Consider the following 27,871-nt stretch of genomic DNA (forward strand, 5'->3'; position numbering starts at 1 on the left):
CACATCTCCTCTGCATACTTGTTTCGGATCAGCAAACAGAATGAAGCCAGAGGATCAGCATGGTACCTTTTTTCTGGAGGAAATGACTGTAATTCAGTGTTTCAGGAAACTCTTTCTGGGTTGTTTTTGAACCATATCTGCTGTTCCTTATGATGAGATCTGTAAATATTCGCCCCGTTTTGGAAGTCTAGCGGCTGTGCGCCAATCACTGCTGAACAAGCTGCTGAGATAAAATCAAAAAGCATGCCGAGCTGCTGGGTTTTCCACAGCCTATTACTCAGCAACGGCAAAAAAAGAATTTGGAAATCAAATATGATTTGTACATTATGTGCGGAGAATCCATTTATAGCGTCCAGGTATGATGGAAGAGAATTCCACAGAACACGGCGCTAATGACACCGAGGGCAGAGGAAGAAATATCATGCCGGGGTGATTGATGGATCCATAGTGATATCTGTCTTCTGTAGGTGTCACTTGGAGGAGCCGATCAGATTGTGTGCAGAATAGAAACCAACGGAGTATTCTCCCCTCAATGTATTCACAAAGTAACATTTATTATTCTGTGAAGGTTTGTCTGCATACAATGTAACAATTGTGTCCCCCCCCCCCCATCTCCCACCCATAGACCAGACTATCAGCATGCAGTGTGACAGTTATTCCTACTGTCCCCTCCCCCACAGTCACATCAGTCTCTGTACCAGAGGAGCTTACACTCTAATGTCCCCTCCCCCACAATCACATCAGTCTCTGTACCAGAGGAGCTTACACTCTAATGTCCCCTCCCCCTCAGTCCCATCAGTCTCTGTACCAGAGGAGCTTACACTCTAATGTCCCCTCCCCCGCAGTCACATCAGTCTCTGTACCAGAGGAGCTTACACTCTAATGTCCCCTCCCCCACAATCACATCAGTCTCTGTACCAGAGGAGCTTACACTCTAATGTCCCCTCCCCCTCAGTCCCATCAGTCTCTGTACCAGAGGAGCTTACACTCTAATGTCCCCTCCCCCGCAGTCACATCAGTCTCTGTACCAGAGGAGCTTACACTCTAATGTCCCCTCCCCCACAATCACATCAGTCTCTGTACCAGAGGAGCTTACACTCTAATGTCCCCTCCCCCACAGTCACATCAGTCTCTGTACAGAGGAGCTTACACTCTAATGTCCCCTCCCCCACAGTCACATCAGTCTGTGTACCAGAGGAGCTTACGCTCTAATGTCCCCTCCCCCACAGTCACGTCAATCTCTGTACCAGAGGAGCTTACACTCTAATGTCCCCTCCCCCACAGTCACATCAGTCTCTGTACCAGAGGAGCTTACACTCTAATGTCCCCTCCCCCCACAGTCCCATCAGTCTCTGTACCAGAGGAGCTTACGCTCTAATGTCCCCTCCCCCACAGTCACATCAGTCTGTGTACCAGAGGAGCTTACGCTCTAATGTCCCCTCCCCCACAGTCACATCAGTCTGTGTACCAGAGGAGCTTACACTCTAATGTCCCCTCCCCCACAGTCACATCAGTCTGTGTACCAGAGGAGCTTACACTCTAATGTCCCCTCCCCCACAGTCACATCAGTCTGTGTACCAGAGGAGCTTACACTCTAATGTCCCCTCCCCCACAGTCACGTCAATCTCTGTACCAGAGGAGCTTACACTCTAATGTCCCCTCCCCCACAGTCACGTCAGTCTGTACCAGAAGAGCTTACACTCCAATGTCCCCTCCCCCACAGTCACATCAGTCTCCGTACCACAGAAGCTTACACTCTAATGTCCCCCCCTGATATGTGGTCCAGCCCTTCTGGGTAGGGGGGCGCACGGCGGTGGGGATGAGTGGATTTTTGTTTCCCTGGAACGTCATGCAGCAGAATCCATCTTGGCCTAAATGTATGGAGTTTATATTTTATTTATATGTTATATCGCAGAAAGGAAAAAAATATTGTTTTTTTTGTTCAAAATTTTTGGCCTTTTTTTGTTTATATAATATTTTTTTTTTTTAAACCCAGCGATGGTCAAATACCACCAAAAGAAAGACCTATGTGTGAGAAAAAAATGATATAAATTTCAATTGGGTACATGGTTGCATGACCGCGCAACTGTCAATTAAAGTACTGAAGTGCCGCACAGCAAAGAAATAGCCTGGTGGGGGGGGTGGTAAAACCTTTCGGAGGGCAAGTGGTTATTCTACATTTCTACAGCTCTGACATATTGCAGAGAACTCCCCCCAGACTCCAATCTTCTTCCATAGACTGCAGTAGGTCTCAGCAGATGTTCCTCCTCCTCTGTGACACACACATTTGATCCCAATTTCATGCTCAATAAAGCTGCGGTAGAGGAGCGCGGTGTCACCGGGAACAGCACTTAACGTGTTCCCTTGTCTTTGTCTTCTCCCGCTGGGTTTGGGATAAGCAGAACTAGTGAGAGCCAATCAGAACCCATTCCTCTGACAGGAGAGGTGTGAATAGCCGGGGATTGTGGGAGAACGAGCCGACAGGCATCTGCGATGGTTCATCGACTTTATCCTTGGGGTGGGGTCTTCATATCTGAATGGACTGACACCATAACTGGTGGAACATCTGTGGGTCTGTATGGCAGTGTATGGGGGGTATACAGTGAAGGAAATGCGTATTTGCTCCCCGGCTGATGCTGAATGTTCGCCCCTCACACAGAAATGATCGGTCTAACAATGGAATGTTCGCCCCTCACACAGAAATGATCGGTCTAACAATGGAATGTTCGCCCCTCACACAGAAATGATCGGTCTAACAATGGAATGTTCGGTGTAACGCTGAGAGACAGAATACAACAACAAATTCAGCAGAAATGCGTCTAACAAATGATGACTGATCTGCATGTTCATGAGGGAAAGAAGGATTTGATCCCCTTCACAAAACATGACTTAGTACTTGGTGGCCAATCCCTTGTTGGCAATCACAGAGGTCAGACGTTTCCTGGAGTTGGCCCCCAGGTTCGCACACATCTCAGGAGGGATTTTGGCCCACTCCTCTTGGCAGATCCTCTCCAAGTCATTAAGGTTTGGTGGCTGACGTTTGGCAACTCGAACTTTCAGCTCCCTCCACAGATTTTCAATCGGATGAAGGTCTGGAGACTGGCTAGGCCACTCCAGGACCTTAATGTGCTTCTTCTTGAGCCGCTCCTTTGTTGCCTTGGCCGTGTGTTTTGGGTCATTGTCATGCTGGAACACCCATCCACCACCCATTTTCAATGCCCTGGCTGAGGGAAGAAGGTTCTCACCCAAGATTTGAGGGTACATTGCCCCGTCCATCGTCCCTTTGATGCGGTGCAGTTGTCCTGTCCCCTTAGCAGAAAAACACCCCCAAAGCAGAATGTTTCCACCACCATGTGTCACAGTTGGGATGGTGTTCTTGGGGTCATAGGCAGTATTCCTCCTCCTCCAAACACGGCGAGTTGAGTTGATGCCAAAGAGCTGGATTTTGGTCTCATCTGACCACAACACTTCCCACCAGTCCTCCTCTGCATCATTCAGATGTTCAGTGGCAGACTTCAGACGGGCCTGGACATGTGCTTTCTTGAGCAGAGGGACCTTGCGGGCACTGCAGGATTTCAGTCCTTGTCGGCGTAGTGTGTTACCAATTGTTTTCTTGGTGACTGTGGTCCCAGCTGCCTGGAGATCATTGACAAGATCCTCACGTGTAGTTCTGGGATGATTCCTCACTGTTCTCATGATCATTGACACTCCACGAGGTGAGATCTTGCACGGTGCACCAGACCTAGGGAGACTGACACTTGTTTTGTGTTTCTTCCATTTGTGAATGATTGCACCAACTGTTGTCACCTTCTCACCAAGCTGCTTGGCCATAGTTTGGTAGCCCAGTCCAGCCTTGTGTAGGTCTACCATCTTGTCCCTGACCTCCTTGGACAGCTCTTTGGTCTTTGCCATGGTGGAGAGTTTGGAATCTGATGGTTTGATGGCTCCTGTGGACAGGTGTCTGTTATACAGGTAACACAGTGAGATTACCAGCACTCCCTTTAAGAGACTGCTTCTAATCTCAGCTTGTTACCTGTATGAGAGACACCTGGGAGCCAGAAATCCTGCTGAATGATAGGGGATCAAATCCTTCTTTCCCTCATGAACATGCAGATCAGTCATCATTTGTTAGACGCATTTCTGCTGAATTTGTTGTTGTATTCTGTCTCTCAGTGTTACACCGAACATTCCATTGTTAGACCGATCATTTCTGTGTGAGGGGCGAATGTTCATCATCAGCAGGGGAGCAAATACACATATAGATATATGGCAGTGTATGAAGGTGTATAGAGGTATATGGTGGTGTTTAGCAGTACAATGCCTTGAATAAGTCTTCTTCCCCCTTGAAATGTTCCCCGTGTTGTCATGTGACAACCAGAACCATCAATGTATTTTATTGGGATTGGATGTGATGGACCGACACAAAGTGGCTCATCATTGTGAAGTGGAAGGAAAATGAGAAATGGTTTTCCACATTTGTGACCAATAAATCTGTGAAAGGCATTTGTATTCAGCCCCCTTTACTCTGATCCCCCTAACTAAAATCTAGTGGAACCAATTGCCTTCAGAAGTCACCTGATTAGTAAATAGAGTCCCCCTGTGTGTCATGTGATCTCAGTATAAATACAGCTGTTCTGTGAAGCCCTCAGAGGTTTGTTAGAGAACATTAGTGAACAAACAGCATCATGAAGGCCAAGGAACACACCAGACAGGTCAGGGATAAAGATGTGGAGAAGTGTAAAGCAGGGTTAGGTTATAAAAAAATCTCCCAAGCTTTGAGCATCTCACGGAGCACTGTGTTCAATCCATCATCCGAAAATGGAAGGAGTACGGCACAACTGCCAACCTACCAAGACATGGCCGTCCACCTAAACTGACCGGCTGAGCAAGGAGAGCATTCATCAGAGAAGCAGCCAAGAGGCCCATGGGAACTCTGGAGGAGCTGCACAGATCCACAGCTCAGGTGGGAGAATCTGTCCTCAGGACAACTATTAGTCGTGCACTCCACAAATCTGGCCTTTATGGAAGGGTGACAAGAAGAAATCCATTGCTGGAGGAAAGCTATAAGAAGTCCGGTTTGCAGTTTGTGAGAAGCCATGTGGGGGACACAGCAAACATGTGGAAGAAGATGCTCTGGTCAGAGGAGACCAAAATGGAACTTTTTGACCTAAAAGCAAAACGCTATGTTTGGTGGAAAACTAACACTGCCCATCATCCTGAACACACCATCCCCACTGTGAAACATGGTGGTGGCAGCATCATGTGGTGGGGATGCTTTTCTTCAGCAGGGGCAGGGAAGCTGGTCAGAGTTGATGGGAAGATGGATGGAGCCAAATACAGGGCAATCTTAGAAGAAAACCTGTTAGAGTCTGCAGAAGACTTGAGACCAGGGCGGAGGTTCCCCTTTCAGCAGGACAACGACCCGAAACATCCAGCCAGAGCTACGATGGAATGGTTCAGATCAAAGCATCTTCATGTGTTAGAATGGCCCAGTCACAGTCCAGACCCAAATCCAATGGAGAATCTGTGGCCAGACCTGAAAATTGCTGTTCCCAGACGCTCTCCATCCAATCTGACAGAGCTTGAGGGATTCTGCAAAGAAGAATGGGCAGAAATGTCCCTCTCTAGATGTGCAAAGAGACATCCCCCAAAAGTCTTGCAGCTGGAATTGCCGCCAAAGGGGGTCCTACAAAGTATTGACTCCGGGGGGTTCGAATACAAATACCGCCACACTTTTCACAGATTTATTGGTCACAAATGTTGGAAACCATTTCTCATTTTCCTTCCACTTCACAATTATGTGCCACTTTGTGTCGGTCCATCACATCCAATCCCAATAAAATACATTGTCACATGACAACATGGGGGACATTTCAAGGGGGGAGGGGGAATACATTGTAACATGACAACATGGAGGACATTTCAAAGGGTGTGAAGACTTTTTCAAGGCACTGTAACAGTGTATGGAGGCATGTATGGAAATGTACAGAGATGTAGGATAGTGTATGGGGGTATATAAAAAGTACAGACGCTCAAAAACGTTACCACCAAAAGAAGTCCCCCCATAACCACCTCACCAATGTGTGGCCCCCCAAGGCAGCTGATCAGAAGGTTATTTATATGATGATATCACGAGGGACATTTCTTGCTGAGCGAGCACCAGGCGGTAAATTGCTTACTTGGCATGTACACGGAAGGTGAACATTTTCACGGGGATGATACGTCTTCTGGGGAATGTTCTGAGAAACCAGAGCCATACAACCACACCGAGATCTTTTCCGGAACACCGGAGTAACGCCGTGCCGTCAACACATCCTGAATTTGTAATTAGCCATGTGCCCCGCCGTACCTCTGCCGAGAGCATGTAACGGGTGGAGTGGGAATCCTGGACCGAGCATAAGTGCTGAGATGGTGAGATGAACCCAACGCAGCGTCAGCCATTTCACTTTCCACATGGCCGGGCCCATCTCTGGGGTCCCCGGGGAGCCTCGGAAGGAGATGGAGGAGCTTCTGTCAATTTATTTGTAAAACACAAAGCCAGCGACTTTGGCGTCCCAGATTAAATGACTGCCGTGCCCTAGATTCCCAACTAGAACACGGCTTGTTCGTGCTTCTTCTTTTCGTAATCGCCGGAGCAAAATGTTGCAAGAGAAGCTAGACTTGCTACGGGTTATGAAATCCATCTTGGTGGAGGACAGAAGAACCACAAAAAAAAGTATTTCTATCCCCCAGGGAATGTCAACGCGTTTGGGTTTCTTCAGGGCTGTGAACAAATTGGGGTCGGGTCTACACCAACAATAAACTGACTAAGGAGTTATTAAAATTTAAAATCCATAATCATGTAGCTTTTCTCAACCAGGGTTCCTTGACACCCTAGGGTTCCTCCAAAGGATACTAGGGGTTACTTAAAAGCCTAGGGTTCCTCCAAAGGATGCTAGGGGTTCCTTAAAAGCCTAGGGTTCCTCCAAAGGATGCTAGGGGTTCCTTGAAACCCTAGGGTTCCTCCAAAGGATGCTAGGGGTTCCTTGAATCCCTAGGGTTCCTCCAAAGGATACTAGGGGTTCCTTGAAACCATAGGGTTTCTTTCAAAGGATACTAGGGGTTCCTTGAAACCCTAGGGTTCCTCCAGAGGATACTAGGGGTTCCTTGAATCCCTAGGGTTCCTCCAAAGAATACTAGGGGATCCTTGAAACCCTCCGGTTCCTCCAAAGTATACTAGGGGATCCTTGAAACCCTACGGTTCCTTCAAAGGATACTAGTGGTTCTTTGAAACCCTAGGGTTCCTCCAAAGGATGCTAGGAGTTCCTTGAAACCCTAGGGTTCCTCCAAAGGATGCTAGGGGTTCCTTGAAAGCCTAGGGTTCCTCCAAAGGATACTAGAGGTTCCTTGAAACCCTAGGGTTCCTCCAAAGGATACTAGGGGTTCCTTGAAAGCCTAGAATTCCTCCAAAGAATACTAGGGGTTCCTGGAAACCCTAGGGTTCCTCCAAAGGAAAAAGATACTAGTGGTTCCTTGAAACCCTAGGGTTCCTCCAAAGGATACTAGGGGTTCCTTGAAACCATAGGGTTTCTTTCAAAGGATGCTAGGGGTTCCTTGAAACCCTAGGGTTCCTCCAGAGGATACTAGGGGTTCCTTGAATCCCTAGGGTTCCTCCAGAGGATGCTAGGGGTTCCTTGAAAGCCTAGGGTTCCTCCAAAGTATACTAGGGGATCCTTGAAACCCTACGGTTCCTCCAAAGGATACTAGTGGTTATTTGAAACCCTAGGGTTCCTCCAAAGGATGCTAGGAGTTCCTTGAAAGCCTAGGGTTCCTCCAAAGGATACTAGAGGCTCCTTGAAACCCTAGGGTTCCTCCAAAGGATACTAGGGGTTCCTTGAAAGCCTAGGGTTCCTCCAAAGAATACTAGGGGTTCCTGGAAACCCTAGTGTTCCTCCAAAGGAAAAGGATACTAGTGGTTCCTTGAAACCCTAGGGTTCCTCCAAAGGATACTAGGGGTTCCTTGAAACCATAGGGTTCCTCCAAAGGATACTAGTGGTTCCTTGAAACCCTAGGGTTCCTCCAAAGGATGCCAGGGGTTCCTTGAAACCCTAGGGTTCCTCCTGAGGATGATAGGGGTTCCTTAAAACCCTAGGGTTCCTCCAGAGGATGCTAGGGGTTCCTTGAAAGCCTAGGGTTCCTCCAGAGGATGCTAGGGGTTCATTGTGCTTTGTGACTTTCAAGTAAGTTCCCACTGACACCAATTATCTCTTAAGCTATCTGTAAGGGGGAATCCTTCCCCATGACCACAAATGTATAGAGAATTCTTCCCACTGACCATAATATTAACGTAATATTAACGTAGCCCCGTAGGGGCCACTGAATTTGATGGGTCTCCCTAAGCTCTGCACGGCCAGGCAACGTCCATTTTCCACATCTTAGTCAGTAAAAGAGTCCTTGAGCTTGGTTTTGTTGTTTTTCTTCAGGGGTGAACAATGTGGATGGGTTCGAGGGGTTCAAGGGGTTTATGGGATGCCCAAGGAACTGTAAAACTTTGAGGAAAACTTCTCAGCAAACACTGTACACTGCACAAAAAATGTGGACCAAAAAGTAGCAACTGTCTCTTTAAGGAGAGCTGATGTCCCCTTTGTTGTACCTCCTCAGACCCCAGACAAATCCTTCCTCTTCACCCGGCTGTCCTGAGGATATCCCTGGGCAAGGGATTCCAAGATCTGCAGTTAAATCATCCCGGATGAGGACTAGTTGGGTCTTGCACCTGACCGCCTTCTCCCTTCTCTGGCCCAGGGGGTGTAGGAGTATTCACACTGTCCTGTCCTGTCAGCACGGTGGGTTGTAGCTGCTTTCAGGATTTATGTTGGGTTGGCTCCTTCCCTGCTGACGGGATTTCCTGCCTAGGAGATGGTGGTACAGTAGAGATCCTTCCATCTAGGACCAGCCTGTAGGAAGTCCGCCCTCCCTGGGGCCCCCTCCCAGCCTCTACTCTCCAGTACCTTCTTTCAGCCCATCTTCTGCCTGAACACAACAACTCCCTCTGCCCAGGCTCTGCCACATTTAAGGGTTGAGCTTAGCCACCATGTCTGGCCTCCTAAACATACAAATCTAGGTTTCCATCCTTCCTCCGCCCATCTTCTATAAAGCTCCTCCAGTTTCTAGAAGGGTTGGGAGGGCTCTAGAAGTCCCGACCTGTAGAGTCTCCCAGCCCGTCCTGGGGTGACCTCTCTACCTCACTCCGTCTCAAGGAACCCCCATTATTGATTATTTTAAGGGTTCTTCCATCTTTAAAAGGTTGAGAAAGGCCGATCTAATTATTCATTCTACGTTCGTAAAAATTTATGTAAATCGCATATTTAAAGCATTAATTAAAAAAAAATCTATTTTATCGATTTAACGACTTTCTGTCCAGCTGTTGAATAAAACGGGTTGGATGGTTAGAGGCTTGCTAGAAGCCTGGGATGAATCAGGGAGTGCGGTAGAGAGGTCAACTCAGGACAGGCTGGGAGGCTCTATAGGTCAGGGTTTCTGGAGCTCTCCACCCTTCCAGAAACTTGAAGGGGCAGAGGAGGGGAGGAGGCCCAGATTTGCATGTTTACGGGAACTTGACCAATCCCCAGGCCGGAGACCGGGCATGGTGGGATGAATCAGGGAGTGAGGTAGAGAGGTTACCTCAGGACAGGCTGGGAGGCTCTATAGGTCAGGGTTTCAGGAGCTCTCCTCCCTTCCAAAAACTTGGAGGGGCAGAGGAGGCCCAAATTTGCACGTTTACGGGAACTTGACCAATCCCCAGGCTGGAGACCAGGCATGGTGACCAAGGACAACCCTTAAATGTGACACAGCCTGTGCAGTAGGGGAGTTGGGTGGAAGATGGACTGAGAGAAGGCTGGAGTGTGGAGCCTACCTACAGGCAGGTCACTGGAAGTGAGGATCTCCACTGTCCAAAGTCTCCTAGGGAGGACATCCTAAGCTTCATGGAAGGAGCCAGCCCAGAGAAAGGCCTGAAGGCATCCACCAACCCACCAAGCTGACAGGACAGTTCAGTGGGAGTACTCCTACACCCCCTGGGCTGGATATCGGGAGAGGGTGGTCAGGTGCAAGACCCAACTAGTAGTCCTCATCGGGGCTACTTCATTGCTAGATCTTGGAATCCCTTGCCCAGGGATGCCCTCGGTGCAGCTGGGTGACGACGAAGGATTCATCTGGGGTCTGAGGAGGTACATCAAGGGGACTTTAGACCCCTTAAAGGGACAGTTGCTATTTTTGTGGATCTACAGAGTTCCTCGGGCATCCAATATACCCCTAACAGTGTTCTTGATCACCACCTCACTAGTCCCGAAATCATGGCCACTGATAATTCAGTAGAGCCGGCCCTCCTGTACTGGGCCTGGACCCCATCAGTTCAAAAGGGGGGCCCGGGCACCTGCCGAGCAGGTACCGCTTTAGTGCTGACACTTGTGACTCTTGTGGCTCCTCCTGCAGTTCTTCCGGCTTCTCCTCCTCTTTCTCCCTCTAGCTGTGCTGCAGAGGGATTGGTTATAGAATCTGCACCCCCCTTCCAGCTGCTGTTGGGCCCCTCAGTGTGCCCCCTCCCCCCATCACCTGCAGTACTGTTGGCTTCCCTCCTCTCCCGCCGACTGTCGTGGCACACAGGGGGATTGTTTTGGAGATCGGGGGGGCCCTTCATTTTTTGTTCACTGTCCGGTGCAGGGGTGGACTGACAATTCATGGGGCCCCTGGGCAATATGGGATCATGGGGCCCCTTTGTCCTTGCCCAAACTCAAAACACACACAAAAAAGCCTATAAAAGGTACCAGGGGCATTTCATGGGGCCCCCTACTGTCCCCGGGCCTTCGGGCAGTGCCTGAGTGCTCGAATGGTCAGTCCGCCCCTGGTCCGGTGCAGAGGAAGGGACTGATATATCCGTGTCTTCAGTCTTTCCCTGTCACATCAGGGGGTCTGTTTAGACCCTGATATTTCATCAGAACACCCCCCCCCCCCAACAGGGCAGTATAAAAAAAATGAATATATATATATATATATCAATCAATAAATAAATAAAAAATCAAATTCTAAAAAATTTAAAAAAAAAAATTAAATTCTAAAATAACTAAATAAAAATGTTAAAATTCTAAAAAAAAAATTGTAAAAATAAATAAATAAAATATTAAAATTCTAACAAAAAAAAATCTAAAAATAAATAAATAAAATATTAAAATTCGAACAAAAAAAAAATGGGGTGGGGTAGCTGTACAGAGAGGCAGGATCTGTAGGAGGAGTTCTGTCCTCCTCCCTGCTGCCAGACTGCTGAGACCAAGAGAAGTGGAGACAAGGGGGTGCTGCGGCTGCACAGAGAGGCAGGATCTGTAGGAGGAGTTCAGTCCTCCTCCCTGCTGCCAGACTGCTGAGACCAAGAGAAGTGGAGACAAGGGGGTGCTGCGGCTGCACAGAGAGGCAGGATCTGTAGGAGGAGTTCTGTCCTCCTCCCTGCTGCCAGACTGCTGAGACCAAGAGAAGTGGAGACAAGGGGGTGCTGCGGCTGCACAGAGAGGCAGGATCTGTAGGAGGAGTTCTGTCCTCCTCCCTGCTGCCAGACTGCTGAGACCAAGAGAAGTGGAGACAAGGGGTTGCTGCAGCTGCACAGAGAGGTGCAGGATCTGTAGGAGGAGTTCTGTCCTCCTCCCTGCTGCCAGACTGCTGAGACCAAGAGAAGTGGAGACAAGGGGGTGCTGCGGCTGCACAGAGAGGCAGGATCTGTAGGAGGAGTTCTGTCCTCAAATTCAATTTTTTTTTTAGTCCTCTACATAAAAAAAGAAAATATAAAACCCGACTCCATCGCTGGTATAGAAGGGAGACAGGTCCTCTTCTGTGCCGTCAGCCCTGACAGCCAGCCACGGGTATTGGGAACCAGTGCAGAGCGCGCTTCAACCTTTTCAAAGGTCAGACACCGCCGAGGGGCCGGTAGATGTCACGCGGCAGAAGGGGGGGCGAGAGTCGGTGAGATCTGCGGGTCAAGGCTCACCGCGTCCATCGATATTCCGGCATCCTGAAACCGCCACCACGAGGGAGTTCTTAAAGGGTTAGTCCACCCAAAGCCGATGCTTCCTCTTCTCCGGCATCCTGAAACCACCACCACGAGGGAGTTCTTAAAGGGTTAGTCCACCCAAAGCCGATGGTTCCTCTTCTCCGGCATCCTGAAACCACCAGTTCAGGAGTTCTTAAAGGGTTAGTCCACCCCAAAGCCTATGCTTCCTCTTCTCCGGCATCCTGAAACCGCCACCACGAGAGAGTTCTTGAAAATATGCCAAGAACATTCGATTCCAAAAGAAAATACTCCACGAACCTACGAGAGAAATGATTGATAATATCCCACCCTGGCCGGTCCACTTGGTCAGATCGAAGCTGTTTGGAAGTTATTGTTTGAAGATTCGATCATTTTGTTTGAATCATACATCCATCGGAATAAAAAAAAAAAAAAAAAAGGAAGTGGGTGTGGCCAATAACACTGCTTTCATCTCGCCCTTCTGCAGATTTTCCCCCCTTCCTGACCAGGCCATTTTTTTTTGCATTACGGCGCTGCGTTACTTTAACTGACAACTGCGCGGTCATGCAACACCGCACCCAGATGAAATTTGTGTCCTTTTTTTCCCCACGAATACAGCTTTCTTTCGATGGTAATTGATCGCCTGTGAGGTTTTAAAATTTTGGAAAAAAAAAAACAAAAATATTTTTGACTTTTTGCTATCAAACATGTCCAGTAAATTTTTTTTTTTATAAATCGAATTTCGTCATAAATTTCACCCAAAATGTATCCCGCTCCGTGTCTTCGCTAAAAAAAAAAATCCTGATACTTGTAAATTAATTGGTTTACGTGAAAGTTATAGCGTCTACAAATGGCGGTATAGATAATGGAATTTTATTTTTTTTATTTGTACTAGTTATGGCGGCGATCAGTGACTTATAGCGGGACTGCGGCGGGAATTCTGACACTGGGGGGAGGGGACTGACTTGGTATCACTGACATTCCCAGTGACACCAATTTAGTGATCAGTGCTAATAAAAAGCACTGACGCTGTACTAATGGAACTGGGCAGAAAGGGGTTAACATGAGGGGCGATCAAAGGGTTAACTGTGTGCTGTGTGTGAGCTTCACTGTGCGCATGCTGCTATGCAGAGCCATACAAAGCAGCGTGCAGGAGCAGACAGGGGAGAGAACTGTATTGTTTACAAACAGCTCCCCCACCAATCGGAGATGCTCGGTAATCAGCCGGTAATCGGCCGGGACCCAGTGATTGACAGCTGAGGCCGCGAATGGCGCGCTCCCAACCCGGGACTGCAAAATCACATATATCCATGATATTGCACACCCGTGCCGCCGTGTCGCGGTACTTCTGCTCTAGGGCGGACGGGAAGCAAGTTTTTGCTACATATAGTCGTTCCGTTGTTTCTGCGTGGGCGGAGTTTCGTTGGCGCGGCACACCGCAACCCTTGGGCTGCACTCACACCTTAATATCGGGAATGTGCGAAAAAACGGCGCCATGCTTCCTACGCGTTTTGCGCACGCGCGTCTCAGGGCAGCCCTACGTGCAACAATTGTGTCAAAGAAGCCCCTGCAGCTTTTTCTTGCTGCGCTTTGCACACTCGTGCACGCTCCTGTGCGCACGTGCATTTCTGCGCCTTTTCATGCGTGTAGCGCAGCCCCAAGGAACATGGAAAAGGACGCCGTGCGCATGGAGAGTGTGAAAATGCACGCGCTAGCAGATGCGCGGTAATCATGAATGGCGATCAGGGGCAGCGCGCTTCTTTGCACGTGTTCCCAACCTGCCTTAGGCGGGGGCGGCAAAACCGCAAATCGATCTCCCGATTTTACTACCCCATGCACATCAGAAAAAGATCTACCGTAGGTTTCGGTTAGCAGGGAACATCGCCCCGGTGGCACCCACAAGAAGAGGAAGCATCGGCTTTGGGGTGAACTAACCCTTTAAGAACTCCCTCGTGGTGGTGGTTTCAGGATGCCGGAGAGGAGGAACCATCGGCTTTGGGTGGACTAACCCTTTAAGAACTCCCTTGTGGTGGCGGTTTCAGGATGCCGGAGAAGAGGAAGCATCGGCTTTGGGTGGACTAACCCTTTAAGAACTCTCTCGTGGTGGCGGTTTCAGGATGCCGGAGAGGAGGAACCATCGGCTTTGGGTGGACTAACCCTTTAAGAACTCCCTCGTGGTGGCGGTTTCAGGATGCCGGACAAGAGGAAGCATAGGCTTTGGGGTGGACTAACCCTTTAAGAACTCTCTCGTGGTGGCGGTTTCAGGATGCCGGAGAAGAGGAAGCATGGGCTTTGGGGTGGACTAACCCTTTAAGAACTCCTGAACTGGTGGTTTCAGGATGCCGGAGAAGAGGAACCATCGGCTTTGGGTGGACTAACCCTTTAAGAACTCCCTCGTGGTGGCGGTTTCAGGATGCCGGAGAGGAGGAACCATCGGCTTTGGGTGGACTAACCCTTTAAGAACTCCCTCGTGGTGGCGGTTTCAGGATGCCGGAGAAGAGGAAGCATCGGCTTTGGGTGGACTAACCCTTTAAGAACTCCCTCGTGGTGGCGGTTTCAGGATGCCGGAGAAGAGGAAGCATCGGCTTTGGGGTGGACTAACCCTTTAAGAACTCCCTCGTGGTGGCGGTTTCAGGATGCCGGAGAAGAGGAAGCATGGGCTTTGGGGTGGACTAACCCTTTAAGAACTCCTGAACTGGTGGTTTCAGGATGCCGGAGAAGAGGAACCATCGGCTTTGGGTGGACTAACCCTTTAAGAACTCCCTCGTGGTGGCGGTTTCAGGATGCCGGAGAGGAGGAACCATCGGCTTTGGGTGGACTAACCCTTTAAGAACTCCCTCGTGGTGGCGGTTTCAGGATGCCGGAGAAGAGGAAGCATCGGCTTTGGGTGGACTAACCCTTTAAGAACTCCCTCGTGGTGGCGGTTTCAGGATGCCGGAGAAGAGGAAGCATCGGCTTTGGGGTGGACTAACCCTTTAAGAACTCCCTCGTGGTGGCGGTTTCAGGATGCTGGAATATCGATGGACGCAGTGAGCCTTGACCCGCAGATCTCACCGACTCTCGCCCCCCCTTCTGCCGCGTGACATCTACCGGCCCCTCGGCGGTGTCTGACCTTTGAAAAGGTTGAAGCGCGCTCTGCACTGGTTCCCAATACCCGTGGCTGGCTGTCAGGGCTGACGGCACAGAAGAGGACCTGTCTCCCTTCTATACCAGCGATGGAGTCGGATTTGATATTTTCTTTTTTTATGTAGAGGACTAAAAAAAAAATTGAATTTGTTTCGAGGTTTGCTACCTATATAACATAGGGATATCTTGCATACCCAGCAGGTGGCGCTCTCAGCTACATTTCGCATGTTTTGCCGGATCCTACTTGTCTCCATTGCTAAAAAAAGAACTCTTGTTTACAACCAGCAGGTGGTGTTCTCAGCTACCATTCACATGTTTTTCCAGATTCTACTTGTCTGCATTGCTGAAAAAAGACTTGTTTACAACCAGCATGTGGCGTTCTCAGCTACCGTTCACATGGTTTTCCAGATCTTACTTGTCTGCACTGCTGAAAAAAAGGCTGTTGTTTACAACCAGTAGGTGGCGCTCTCAGCTACCGTTCACATGGTTTTCCAGATCCTACTTGTCTGCATTGCTGAAAAAAGGCTGTTGTTTACAACCAGTAGGTGGCGCTCTCAGCTACCGTTCACATGTTTTTTCCAGATCCCACTCAGCTGCATTGCTGAAAAAAGACTGTTGTTTGCAACCAGCAGGTGGAGCTCTGAGCTACCGTTCAAATGTTTTGCCAAATCCTACTTGTCTGCATTACTGAAAAAAGAACTGTTTACAACCAGTAGGTGGCGCTCTCAGCAACCGTTTCCATGTTTTTTTCCAGATCCCACTTGGCTGCATTGCTGAAAAAAGAACTGTTGTTTACAACAAGCAGGTGGAGCTCTGAGCTACCGCTCATGTTTTCCCAGATCCTACTTGTCTGCATTGCTGAAAAAAGGTTGTTGTTTACAACCAGCAGGTGGCGCTCTCAGCTACCTTCACATGTTTTGCCGAATCCTACTTGGCTGCATTGCTGAAAAAAGGCTGTTGTTTACAACCAGCAGGTGGCGCTCTCAGCTACTATTCACGTGTTTTTTCAGATCCTACTTGTCTGCATTGCTGAAAAAAGACTGTTGTTTACAACCAGCATGTGGCGCTCTTAGCTACTATTCATGTGTTTTTCCAGATCCTACTTGTCTGCACTGCTGAAAAAAGACTGTTGTTTACAACCAGCAGGTGGCGCTCTTAGCTACCATTCACATGTTTTGCCGGATCCTACTTGTCTGCATTGCTGAAAAAAGACTGTCGTTGCTTCATAGCTCATGCTGCACTTACAGAATCAGCGTAGTGGCTCCTCCCCATTGAGAGCTTTGACTCCTCCCCATCTCTCTTTCTACCAGCCTGTCTGTAAGAAGCTTCAATCAGAAAGAGACAGTCTGAAGGCAAGCAGTTTCTGTTCATCAACTGGCTGGAGGACGTCTCGCATCATCTACCCCCTTCCTCCCCAGCCTGACTGTCTCTGGTCCGCCCCTTTCATTCGCTGGATTGCAGTTGGACTCCCGGCGTCACATGTGGGCGTTACGATGCAAATACAGTCTGCCTAGGAATGCCCACTCCTCCAAACAGATACCTGCCCATCAAGGCATAACCCCTCCCTCTACTTGCATCAGAACTGAGGGATCTTGAGAGGAGTACAACCCTTCCCACCAGCCATGATCTGCATAGAGCAGCACAGGGACCCAGTGATGACATCACTGGGTGTGGTCCTCAGGCCTGCCCTGAAATCTAGGGGGAGGATGTGTGGCCAGCAGGTTCCTTCTTCCCCTGTCCCTGGGGGAGGGTCTCTTTTCGGAAGAGCCCCGTGACTTAGTACTTGATGGTCGTCTTTGGCTAGCCACACGGAAAGGGGTCCGCCAGGCCTTTTGGCTAGGTGGACCATGTGGAAACCTTTGTCCCTGTCAGGAGCCTTGCATCCCAGGGGATCAGGGTAGAGGTTCTGGTGGTTCTGGTAAATGGCTGGAAAATGGACCCCTTTCCCGGGCCTTCTTTGGGGTCAGACAAGGCTGCCCTCTCTTTACCTCGGAATCCAGACGGAATCCGGAGATCAGAGGGATCAAAGCACCGAGACCAGACAGCAGAGAAGTGAAGTGCTCACTCTACATGGACGACGTCATGGCGTTCTGTGCTGACCAGCATTCCATCCATTTGCTGGTCCAGACCTGCGAGGACTTTGGCCAAGCTTCGGGGGCAAATGTCAACTGCGGGAAGTCAGAAATGATGCTCTTCGAAAAGTTGTTCCTGCCTTCTTCTGCATCCATCCCTTCCAGCTTCAAAAGGGCTTCATCAAAATTTTGGGAGTCTGGTGTAGAGCTGAGGGTGCAGCCCTGAAGTCTTGGGAGCAAATATTCGGACTTTGGAGCCTCTGAGAACTTACCATCGAGGGGAAGACGCTGGTACTCTGCAGCGAGATTCTCCCTGTGTTGCAGAACCTCTCCCAGGCCTGGCCCCCCATGGGTCAACACCTTCAAGGCCCTGTTTTACTTCATCTGGGGCTCCAAGATGGACAGAGTGAAGCGGGCAGTCATGTTCAAGGAGCCCCTCAAAGGCGGTGAGGGGTGGGCCTGACCACCACTCAACTGAGGGTGTTATTTGCCTGCAACTGCATTCGCAGGACTGAACAGAACCAGGGACTCACCAGGTCACCTTTTACCCCTCAAGAGGTCCCTCCGAGGAGTCAAATAGAACAGCTCCATCCTCTACAAAATGTCATGTTTACAGTATGGTACAGGCTAGCACACAAATACATCACCCCACCAGCCATGATCTGCATGAACTGGGCGTAATAAAAGGTATGTCACGAAAATGAGAAGGTCGTTACTTAAAAACCTCAGTAGAATATTGAATGGGGGAGGGAGGGAATTAAATTATATAATAAAATATAATGGAATAAAATTATATATATAATATTAAAACTAAAAATATAATTTATTAAAAATATAATACATAAAAAATATATATATATATACACACACATAAACTTTTATATATATATATATATATATATAAACTAAAAATATGATTTATTAGAAATAAAAATACAACAATTAAAAAAAAACAGGGAGTGAAAAATTACAATAAAATATAAATATATAGATATAATTAAATAAATATATATAATAAAAATAAAAACTAAAAATATAATTTAGTAAAAAAAAAATATATATATATGCAGTATGTCACGAAAATGAAAAGGTCGTTACTTAAAAACCTCAGTAGAATATTGAATGGGGGAGGGAGGGGCAAGGAATTAAATTATATAATAAAATATAATGGAGTAAAATTATACATATACATATAATATATACATATACATACACTCACCTCCTAAACGACATCTCTGACTGGATGTCGCTCCATTTCCTCAAGCTCAACCTCTCCAAAACCGAGCTTCTCGTCTTCCCCCCAGCCCGTGCCCCCCCCCCCCCCCCCATTCTATCCATCACTACCAACAACACCACCATCAATCCCGCCCCGCAAGCCAAGGTCCTTGGCGTCATTCTGGACTCTAACCTCTCCTTTCAACCTCATGTCAAATCTCTCACAAACACATGCAGGCTCCACCTCCGCAACATCTCCGAGATACGCTCCTTCCTTACCCCAGACACCACTAAACTACTTGTACACTCCCTGATTATCTCACGCCTGGACTACTGCAACTCCCTCCTCACCGGCCTACCCCAGTGCAGGCTCTCCCCGCTTCAGACCATCCTGAACTCAGCTGCCAGACTCATCCACCTCACCAGCCGCTCCACCTCTGCCACCCCCCTCTGCCTCTCCCTCCACTGGCTCCACCCCCCTCTGCCTATCCCTCCACTGGCTCCACCCCCCCTCTGCTTATCCCTCCACTGGCTCCCTATCGCCCAACGCATCAAATTCAAACTACTCACTCTGACCTACAAAGCCATTCACAACACTGCCCCTAACTACCTCACCAACCTGATTCCCAAGTACCACCCTACCCGTACCCTTCGCTCTTCACAGGACCTCCTTCTATCTTGCTCCCTGGTCTCCTCCTCCCACACACGACTGCAAGACTTCTCCAGGTCCTCCCCCATCCTCTGGAACTCACTACCCCAATCCATCGGACTGTCACCTTCCCTCCTCACCTTCAGGCGCTCCCTGAAAACCCACCTCTTCAGGGAAGCCTACCCCACCCTCACCTAACAGCCGCTGCCCTTCCCTCCTCCTACCACTCCATCCCCCCACAGCCATTTCCTCCTGTACCTCTACCCCCTCCCTCCTAGATTGTAAGCTCGAAAGAGTAGGGTCCTCTTACCCCTCGTGTACTGTTTGATGTTACTGTAATGTTTCATGTATTGTCCCCCTCTATTGTACAGCGCTGAGCAAACCCTTTGGCGCTATATAAACTCGATAAATAAATAAATATATATATATATAATATTAAAACTAAAAATATAATTTATTAAAAATAAAAATATAATACATAAAGTGTATATATATATATCTATATCTATATATATATATATATACACACACACAAACATTTATATATATATATATATATATATATATAAAAACTAAAAATATGATTTATTAGAAATAAAAATAAGATTAAAAAAAAACAGGGAGTAAAAAATTACAATAAAATATAAATATATAGATATAATTAAATAAATATATATAATAAAAATAAAAGCTAAAAATATAATTTAGTAAAAAAAAAAAAAAATATATATATATATATGCAGTATGTCACGAAAATGATAAGGTCGTTACTTAAAAACCTCAGTAGAATATTGAATGGGGGAGGGAGGGGCAAGGAATTAAATTATATAATAAGATATAATGGAATAAAATTATATATATATATATATATATATATAATATTAAAACTAAAAATATAATTTATTAAAAATAAAAATATAGTACATAAAAATATATATCTATATATATATATATATATATATATATATATATATATATACACACACACACAAACTTTTATATATATATATATATATATATATATATATATATATATAAAAAAACTAAAAATATGATTTATTAGAAATAAAAATACAATTAAAAAAAAACAGGGAGTAAAAAATTACAATAAAATATAAATATATAGATATAATTAAATAAATATATATAATAAAAATAAAAGCTAAAAATATAATTTAGTAAAAAAAAAAAAAAATATATATATATATATATATACAGTATGTCACGAAAATGATAAGGTCGTTACTTAAAAACCTCAGTAGAATATTGAATGGGGGAGGGAGGGGCAAGGAATTAAATTATATAATAAGATATAATGGAATAAAATTATATATATATATATATATATATAATATTAAAACTAAAAATATAATTTATTAAAAATAAAAATATAGTACATAAAAATATATATCTATATCTATATCTATATATATATACACACACACAAACATTTATATATATATAAAAACTAAAAATATGATTTATTAGAAATAAAAATACAACAATTAAAAAAATCAGGGAGTGAAAAATTACAATAAAATATAACTATATACATAAAATAACAAATATGGGCAGAGTAAATGTCATCTTTAAATGAATTTCTACAGGCTAGCAGAGGAATAGATCGCCCAACAACTGATCCGAATACATTAGTGATTCCCGGATGAAGCCGACATTCTGTAAGTTCTGTATTTTTTCCTTCCTCTGGACCGCCGTTGTCACGCTCTGTATCTGGCCGGATTTCCCGTCTTCTCGCGCTCAGATTTAGAGCACATTAATGGGATTCCTTTACCGTCCGCTGAATTTAGCGCACTTCACGCCGCGCTCATTTGAATAGGAAACGTTTCTGATTCGTGTGATTTTATTAAAGATTTACCAGCGCTCCGCTGAGGGCCAATGAAACATTCACCACAACACCAACTCAAGCTGGACCCCCCGAGGGCCACACCACTGAATGCAGAGATGAAACACGTTCCGTATATGGGAGGCTCTTACCTGCCACAGGAGTTGTATTTCTGTCCATCCAGTCCTGAGATTTACACAGCTCTGCCACACAGCGCTGTATTTCCCATCATGTCTGTGGTTTCATGCCCCCCCCACTGCATGCAGTGAAGGGTTAATAGCCCTGCATTGTATGTAGTGACACCAATGGAAGAAGAGAGCTCAGGAGCCGGCTGGAGCGGGGGTAAGGAGGAAGGCAAGGGCTACAGTTTTTTCATCTCCCCCCCCCCCAGACTACAAGCATTTAACCCTTGCAGTGGAGGGGGGGGGGTGATTTTTTTTATCTATACACTCTATAAAGCACAGAATTTGGTGCCCCCCCCGGTGATATCGGCCGTGGGCACTCACTTACCACTTTTGGCATGACAGAGGTGATGGCATCTTTGATGGCCGTCCGGAGGTGAGAGAGGTCGATGACAGAGCCGAGGGTCAGCAGAGCGTCCTGGAAGAGAGAAATGACAACGTCACTGAAAATCGCAGCCTGGGGGGGGGGGGGGGAGACGCAGCTCAACGCACACACAGGAGCCAAATCACTCAGATGATCTATAACAATTGTATGACACCCCCCGAGAGGGAGGGGGACACCACTCACAACAGGCTGCAGTCATGCCACCCATGCCACTGACACCACCCCCCTCTCTGTGGACCTCACCAGAGCTCCTCCACCTCCTGATGACAGAGCCGGCACTCCCCTCGCAAGCCTGATTTCTCATGTAGAATAACTTGGTGTCAGTGGCTGGATTCTGGTACTTGGTGTCAGTGGATGGATTCTGGTACTTGGTGTCAGTGGCTGGATTCTAGTACTTGGTGTCAGTGGCTGGATTCTGGTACTTGGTGTCAGTGGTTGGATTCTGGTACTTGGTGTCAGTGGATGGATTATAATACTTGGTGTCAGTGGTTGGATTCTGGTACTTGGTGTCAGTGGTTGGATTCCGGTACTTGGTGTCAGTGGATGGATTCTGGTACTTGGTGTCAGTGGATGGATTCTGGTACTTGGTGTCAGTGCTTGGATTTTGGTACTTGGTGTCAGTGGTTGGATTCTGGTACTTGGTGTCAGTGGATGGATTATAATACTTGGTGTCAGTGGTTGGATTCTGGTACTTGGTGTCAGTGGTTGGATTCCGGTACTTGGTGTCAGTGGATGGATTCTGGTACTTGGTGTCAGTGGATGGATTCTGGTACTTGGTGTCAGTGGTTGGATTTTGGTACTTGGTGTCAGTGGATGGATTATAATACTTGGTGTCAGTGGTTGGATTCTGGTACTTGGTGTCAGTGGTTGGATTCTAGTACTTGGTATCAGTGGTTGGATTCCGGTACTTGGTGTCGGTGGTTGGATTATAATACTTGGTGTCAGTGGTTGGATTCTGGTACTTGGTATCAGTGGATGGATTCTGGTACTTGGTGTCAGTGGATGGATTATAATACTTGGTGTCAGTGGTTGGATTCTGGTATGTGGTGTCAGTGGTTGGATTTTGGTACTTGGTGTCAGTGGGGGGATTCTGGTACTTGGTGTCAGTGGATGGAATCTGGTACTTGGTGTCAGTGGTTGGATTCCGGTACTTGGTGTCAATGACTGGATTCTGGTACTTGGTGTCAGTGGATGGATTATGATACTTGGTGTCAGTGGTTGGATTCTGGTACTTGGTGTCAATGACTGGATTCTGGTACTTGGTGTCAGTGGATGGATTATGATACTGGGTGTCAGTGGTTGGATTCTGGTACTTGGTGTCAGGGGATGGATTCCAATACTTGGTGTCAGTGGATGGATTCTGGTACTTGGTGTCAATGGTTGGATTCTGGTACTTGGTGTCAGTGGGGGGATTCTGGTACTTGGTGTCAGTGGGTGGATTCTGGTACTTGGTGTCAGTGGTTGGATTCTGGTACTTGGTGTCAGTGGTTGGATTCTGGTACTTGGTGTCAGTGGATGGATTCCGGTACTTGGTGTCAGTGGTTGGATTCTGGTACTTGGTGTCAGTGGATGGATTCTGGTACTTGGTGTCAGTGGATGGATTCTGGTACTTGGTGTCAGTGGGTGGATTCCGATACTTGGTGTCAATGGGTGGATTTTGGTACTTGGTGTCAGTGGTTGGATTCCGGTACTTGGTGTCAGTGGGTGGATTCTGGTACTTGGTGTCAGTGGGTGGATTCTGGTACTTGGTGTCAGTGGTTGGATTCCGGTACTTGGTGTCAGTGGGTGGATTCAGGTACTTGGTGTCAGTGGGTGGATTCCGGTACTTGGTGTCAGTGGGTGGATTCTGGTACTTGGTGTCAGTGGGTGGATTCTGGTACTTGGTGTCAGTGGGTGGATTCCGGTACTTGGTGTCAGTGGGTGGATTCCGATACTTGGTGTCAGTGGGTGGATTCTGGTACTTGGTGTCAGTGGGTGGATTTTGGTACTTGGTGTCAGTGGGTGGAGTTTGGTACTTGGTGTCAGTGGGTGGATTTTGGTACTTGGTGTCAGTGGGTGGAGTTTGGTACTTGGTGTCAGTGGGTGGATTCTGGTACTTGGTGTCAGTGGGTGGATTCTGGTACTTGGTGTCAGTGGGTGGATTTTGGTACTTGGTGTCAGTGGGTGGAGTTTGGTACTTGGTGTCAGTGGGTGGATTCTGGTACTTGGTGTCAGTGGGTGTATTTTGGTACTTGGTGTCAGTGGGTGGATTCTGGTACTTGGTGTCAGTGGATGGATTATGATACTTGGTGTCAGTGGGTGGATTCTGGTACTTGGTGTCAGTGGGTGGATTTTGGTACTTGGTGTCAGTGGCTGGATTCTGGTACTTGGTGTCAGTGGATGGATTCTGGTACTTGGTGTCAGTGGATGGATTCTGGTACTTGGTGTCAGTGGATGGATTCTGGTACTTGGTGTCAGTGGATGGATTCCGGTACTTGGTGACAGTGGGTGGATTCTGGTACTTGGTGTCAGTGGATGGACTCTGATACTTGGTGTCAGTGGATGGATTTTGGTACTTGGTGTCAGTGGATGGATTTTGGTACTTGGTGTCAGTGGTTGGATTCTGGTACTTGGTGTCAGTGGATGGATTTTGGTACTTGGTGTCAGTGGAGGGATTCTGGTACTTGGTGTCAGTGGTTGGATTCTAGTACTTGGTGTCAGTGGCTGGATTCTAGTACTTGGTGTCAGTGGATGGATTCTGGTACTTGGTGTCAGTGGGTGGATTTTGGTACTTGGTGTCAGTGGTTGGATTCTGGTACTTGGTGTCAGTGGTTGGATTCTAGTACTTGGTGTCAGTGGATGGATTCTGGTACTTGGTGTCAGTGGGTGGATTTTGGTACTTGGTGTCAGTGGGTGGATTCCGGTACTTGGTGTCAGTGGGTGGATTCTGATACTTGGTGTCAGTGGGTGGATTTTGGTACTTGGTGTCAGTGGATGGATTCTGGTACTTGGTGACAGTGGGTGGATTTTGGTACTTGGTGTCAGTGGGTGGATTCTGGTACTTGGTGTCAGTGGGTGGATTTTGGTACTTGGTGTCAGTGGATGGATTCTGGTACTTGGTGTCAGTGGTTGGATTCTGGTACTTGGTGTCAGTGGGTGGATTCTGGTACTTGGTGTCAGTGGTTGGATTCTAGTACTTGGTGTCAGTGGATGGATTCTGGTACTTGGTGTCAGTGGATGGATTTTGGTACTTGGTGTCAGTGGGTGGATTTTGGTACTTGGTGTCAGTGGCTGGATTCTGGTACTTGGTGTCAGTGGTTGGATTCTAGTACTTGGTGTCAGTGGATGGATTCTGGTACTTGGTGTCAGTGGGTGGATTCCAGTACTTGGTGACAGTGGGTGGATTCTGGTACTTGGTGTCAGTGGATGGACTCTGATACTTGGTGTCAGTGGATGGATTTTGGTACTTGGTGTCAGTGGATGGATTTTGGCACTTGGTGTCAGTGGATCGATTTTGGTACTTGGTGTCAGTGGTTGGATTCTGGTACTTGGTGTCAGTGGTTGGATTCTGGTACTTGGTGTCAGTGGTTGGATTCTGGTACTTGGTGTCAGTGGGTGGATTCTGGTACTTGGTGTCAGTGGTTGGATTCTGGTACTTGGTGTCAGTGGATGGATTCTGGTACTTGGTGTCAGTGGATGGATTCTGGTACTTGGTGTCAGTGGATGGATTCTGGTACTTGGTGTCAGTGGATGGATTCTGGTACTTGGTGTCAGTGGGTGGATTCCAGTACTTGGTGTCAGTGGTTGGATTCTAGTACTTGGTGTCAGTGGCTGGATTCTGGTACTTGGTGTCAGTGGGTGGATTTTGGTACTTGGTGTCAGTGGCTGGATTCTGGTACTTGGTGTCAGTGGGTGGATTTTGGTACTTGGTGTCAGTGGTTGGATTCTGGTACTTGGTGTCAGTGGTTGGATTCTAGTACTTGGTGTCAGTGGATGGATTCTGGTACTTGGTGTCAGTGGGTGGATTTTGGTACTTGGTGTCAGTGGGTGGATTCTGATACTTGGTGTCAGTGGGTGGATTTTGGTACTTGGTGTCAGTGGATGGATTCTGGTACTTGGTGACAGTGGGTGGATTTTGGTACTTGGTGTCAGTGGGTGGATTCTGGTACTTGGTGTCAGTGGGTGGATTTTGGTACTTGGTGTCAGTGGATGGATTCTGGTACTTGGTGTCAGTGGTTGGATTCTGGTACTTGGTGTCAGTGGCTGGATTCTGGTACTTGGTGTCAGTGGTTGGATTCTAGTACTTGGTGTCAGTGGGAGGATTCTGGTACTTGGTGTCAGTGGTTGGATTCTAGTACTTGGTGTCAGTGGATGGATTCTGGTACTTGGTGTCAGTGGATGGATTTTGGTACTTGGTGTCAGTGGGTGGATTTTGGTACTTGGTGTCAGTGGCTGGATTCTGGTACTTGGTGTCAGTGGTTGGATTCTAGTACTTGGTGTCAGTGGATGGATTCTGGTACTTGGTGTCAGTGGGTGGATTCCAGTACTTGGTGACAGTGGGTGGATTCTGGTACTTGGTGTCAGTGGATGGACTCTGATACTTGGTGTCAGTGGATGGATTTTGGTACTTGGTGTCAGTGGATGGATTTTGGCACTTGGTGTCAGTGGATCGATTTTGGTACTTGGTGTCAGTGGTTGGATTCTGGTACTTGGTGTCAGTGGTTGGATTCTGGTACTTGGTGTCAGTGGATGGATTCTGGTACTTGGTGTCAGTGGATGGATTCTGGTACTTGGTGTCAGTGGATGGATTCTGGTACTTGGTGTCAGTGGGTGGATTCCAGTACTTGGTGTCAGTGGTTGGATTCTAGTACTTGGTGTCAGTGGCTGGATTCTGGTACTTGGTGTCAGTGGGTGGATTTTGGTACTTGGTGTCAGTGGCTGGATTCTGGTACTTGGTGTCAGTGGATGGATTCTGGTACTTGGTGTCAGTGGATGGATTCTGGTACTTGGTGTCAGTGGTTGGATTCTGGTACTTGGTGTCAGTGGATGGATTCTGGTACTTGGTGTCAGTGGATGGATTCTGGTACTTGGTGTCAGTGGATGGATTCTGGTACTTGGTGTCAGTGGTTGGATTCTGGTACTTGGTGTCAGTGGATGGATTCTGGTACTTGGTGTCAGTGGATGGATTCTGGTACTTGGTGTCAGTGGATGGATTCTGGTACTTGGTGTCAGTGGATGGATTCTGGTACTTGGTGTCAGTGGATGGATTCTGGTACTTGGTGTCAGTGGGTGGATTCCAGTACTTGGTGTCAGTGGTTGGATTCTAGTACTTGGTGTCAGTGGCTGGATTCTGGTACTTGGTGTCAGTGGGTGGATTTTGGTACTTGGTGTCAGTGGCTGGATTCTGGTACTTGGTGTCAGTGGATGGATTCTGGTACTTGGTGTCAGTGGATGGATTCTGGTACTTGGTGTCAGTGGTTGGATTCTGGTACTTGGTGTCAGTGGGTGGATTTTGGTACTTGGTGTCAGTGGATGGATTTTGGTACTTGGTGTCAGTGGATGGATTTTGGTACTTGGTGTCAGTGGATGGATTTTGGTACTTGGTGTCAGTGGGTGGATTTTGGTACTTGGTGTCAGTGGTTGGATTCTGGTACTTGGTGTCAGTGGGTGGATTCCGGTACTTGTAGTGGAATGAAGGCGGCTGTCCTCCCCCTCCCCCTCTATATATATTGATGGGATTCCTGATTTCCTGGATATATAAATGTGGAAGTTATGAGGATGACGGAGCCGTCCCGGGACTCACATAATACCCGCCATGGATCACTTCTGCTTTGTATCCTATCTGTACTGAACAGACATCGCCGTGACGACTCCGCCGCGCTCACCGCCGCCGCCGAGATACAAATCCAATTTCCTTCCAGCATTCTCTCCTCCGCCGTATCTCAGCGGCTCCATATCTGGAGGAATGTGACGCTTCATCTCCGCGCCCCCCACCGACCAACGCTCACTCCATTATCTCCCCCCCCTCGGCCCCTTCACTCTCATCCTACCGCCCTCTTCTCACTGCACCCTAGAGGGGTCTGAAGGACCCCAAACTGTGGGGGGGGGGGGAGCTGAATACAGGGCACTCCTATTGTTCCCTATGATGGCACTTAGATTGTTGTCCTGCGAGCTGGAAAATGTCTAGGCAAGGTGAGGTTGAGACACTGTAATAATATTGATCCCTTCTTCTGCCCCTTCCCCCCCCAACTCTCTCCATCCCCCCTCCCCATCATGATCTCTACTCTCCCTCCACCCCCCCATCTCAATCTCTGCTCTCCCCCCGTCCCCCTCCCCATCTCAATCTTCACTCTCCTCATTTCCCCTCCCCATCTTGATCTCAGCTCCCC

The 27,871-nt window shown here is 47.5% G+C and overlaps 1 protein-coding gene across 3 annotated transcripts in view; it reads right to left on the reverse strand.

The window, feature by feature from the left end:
* PDE2A (phosphodiesterase 2A) overlaps positions 1–27,871 on the reverse strand; it is a 684,164-nt gene that overhangs the window by 198,782 nt on the left and 457,511 nt on the right. For all 3 annotated transcript variants that reach the window (XM_089662877.1, XM_089662878.1, XM_089662879.1), the window contains one exon: positions 21,447–21,536. In XM_089662877.1, the coding sequence (XP_089519003.1) occupies positions 21,447–21,536 (90 nt within the window). The remainder of the gene's footprint in view (positions 1–21,446; positions 21,537–27,871) is intronic.

Source organism: Staurois parvus, unplaced genomic scaffold, assembly GCF_062004578.1.
Source record: "Staurois parvus isolate SC_StPar_1 unplaced genomic scaffold, SC_StPar_1.0 ptg001578l, whole genome shotgun sequence".
Taxonomy (NCBI): Eukaryota; Metazoa; Chordata; class Amphibia; order Anura; family Ranidae; genus Staurois; species Staurois parvus.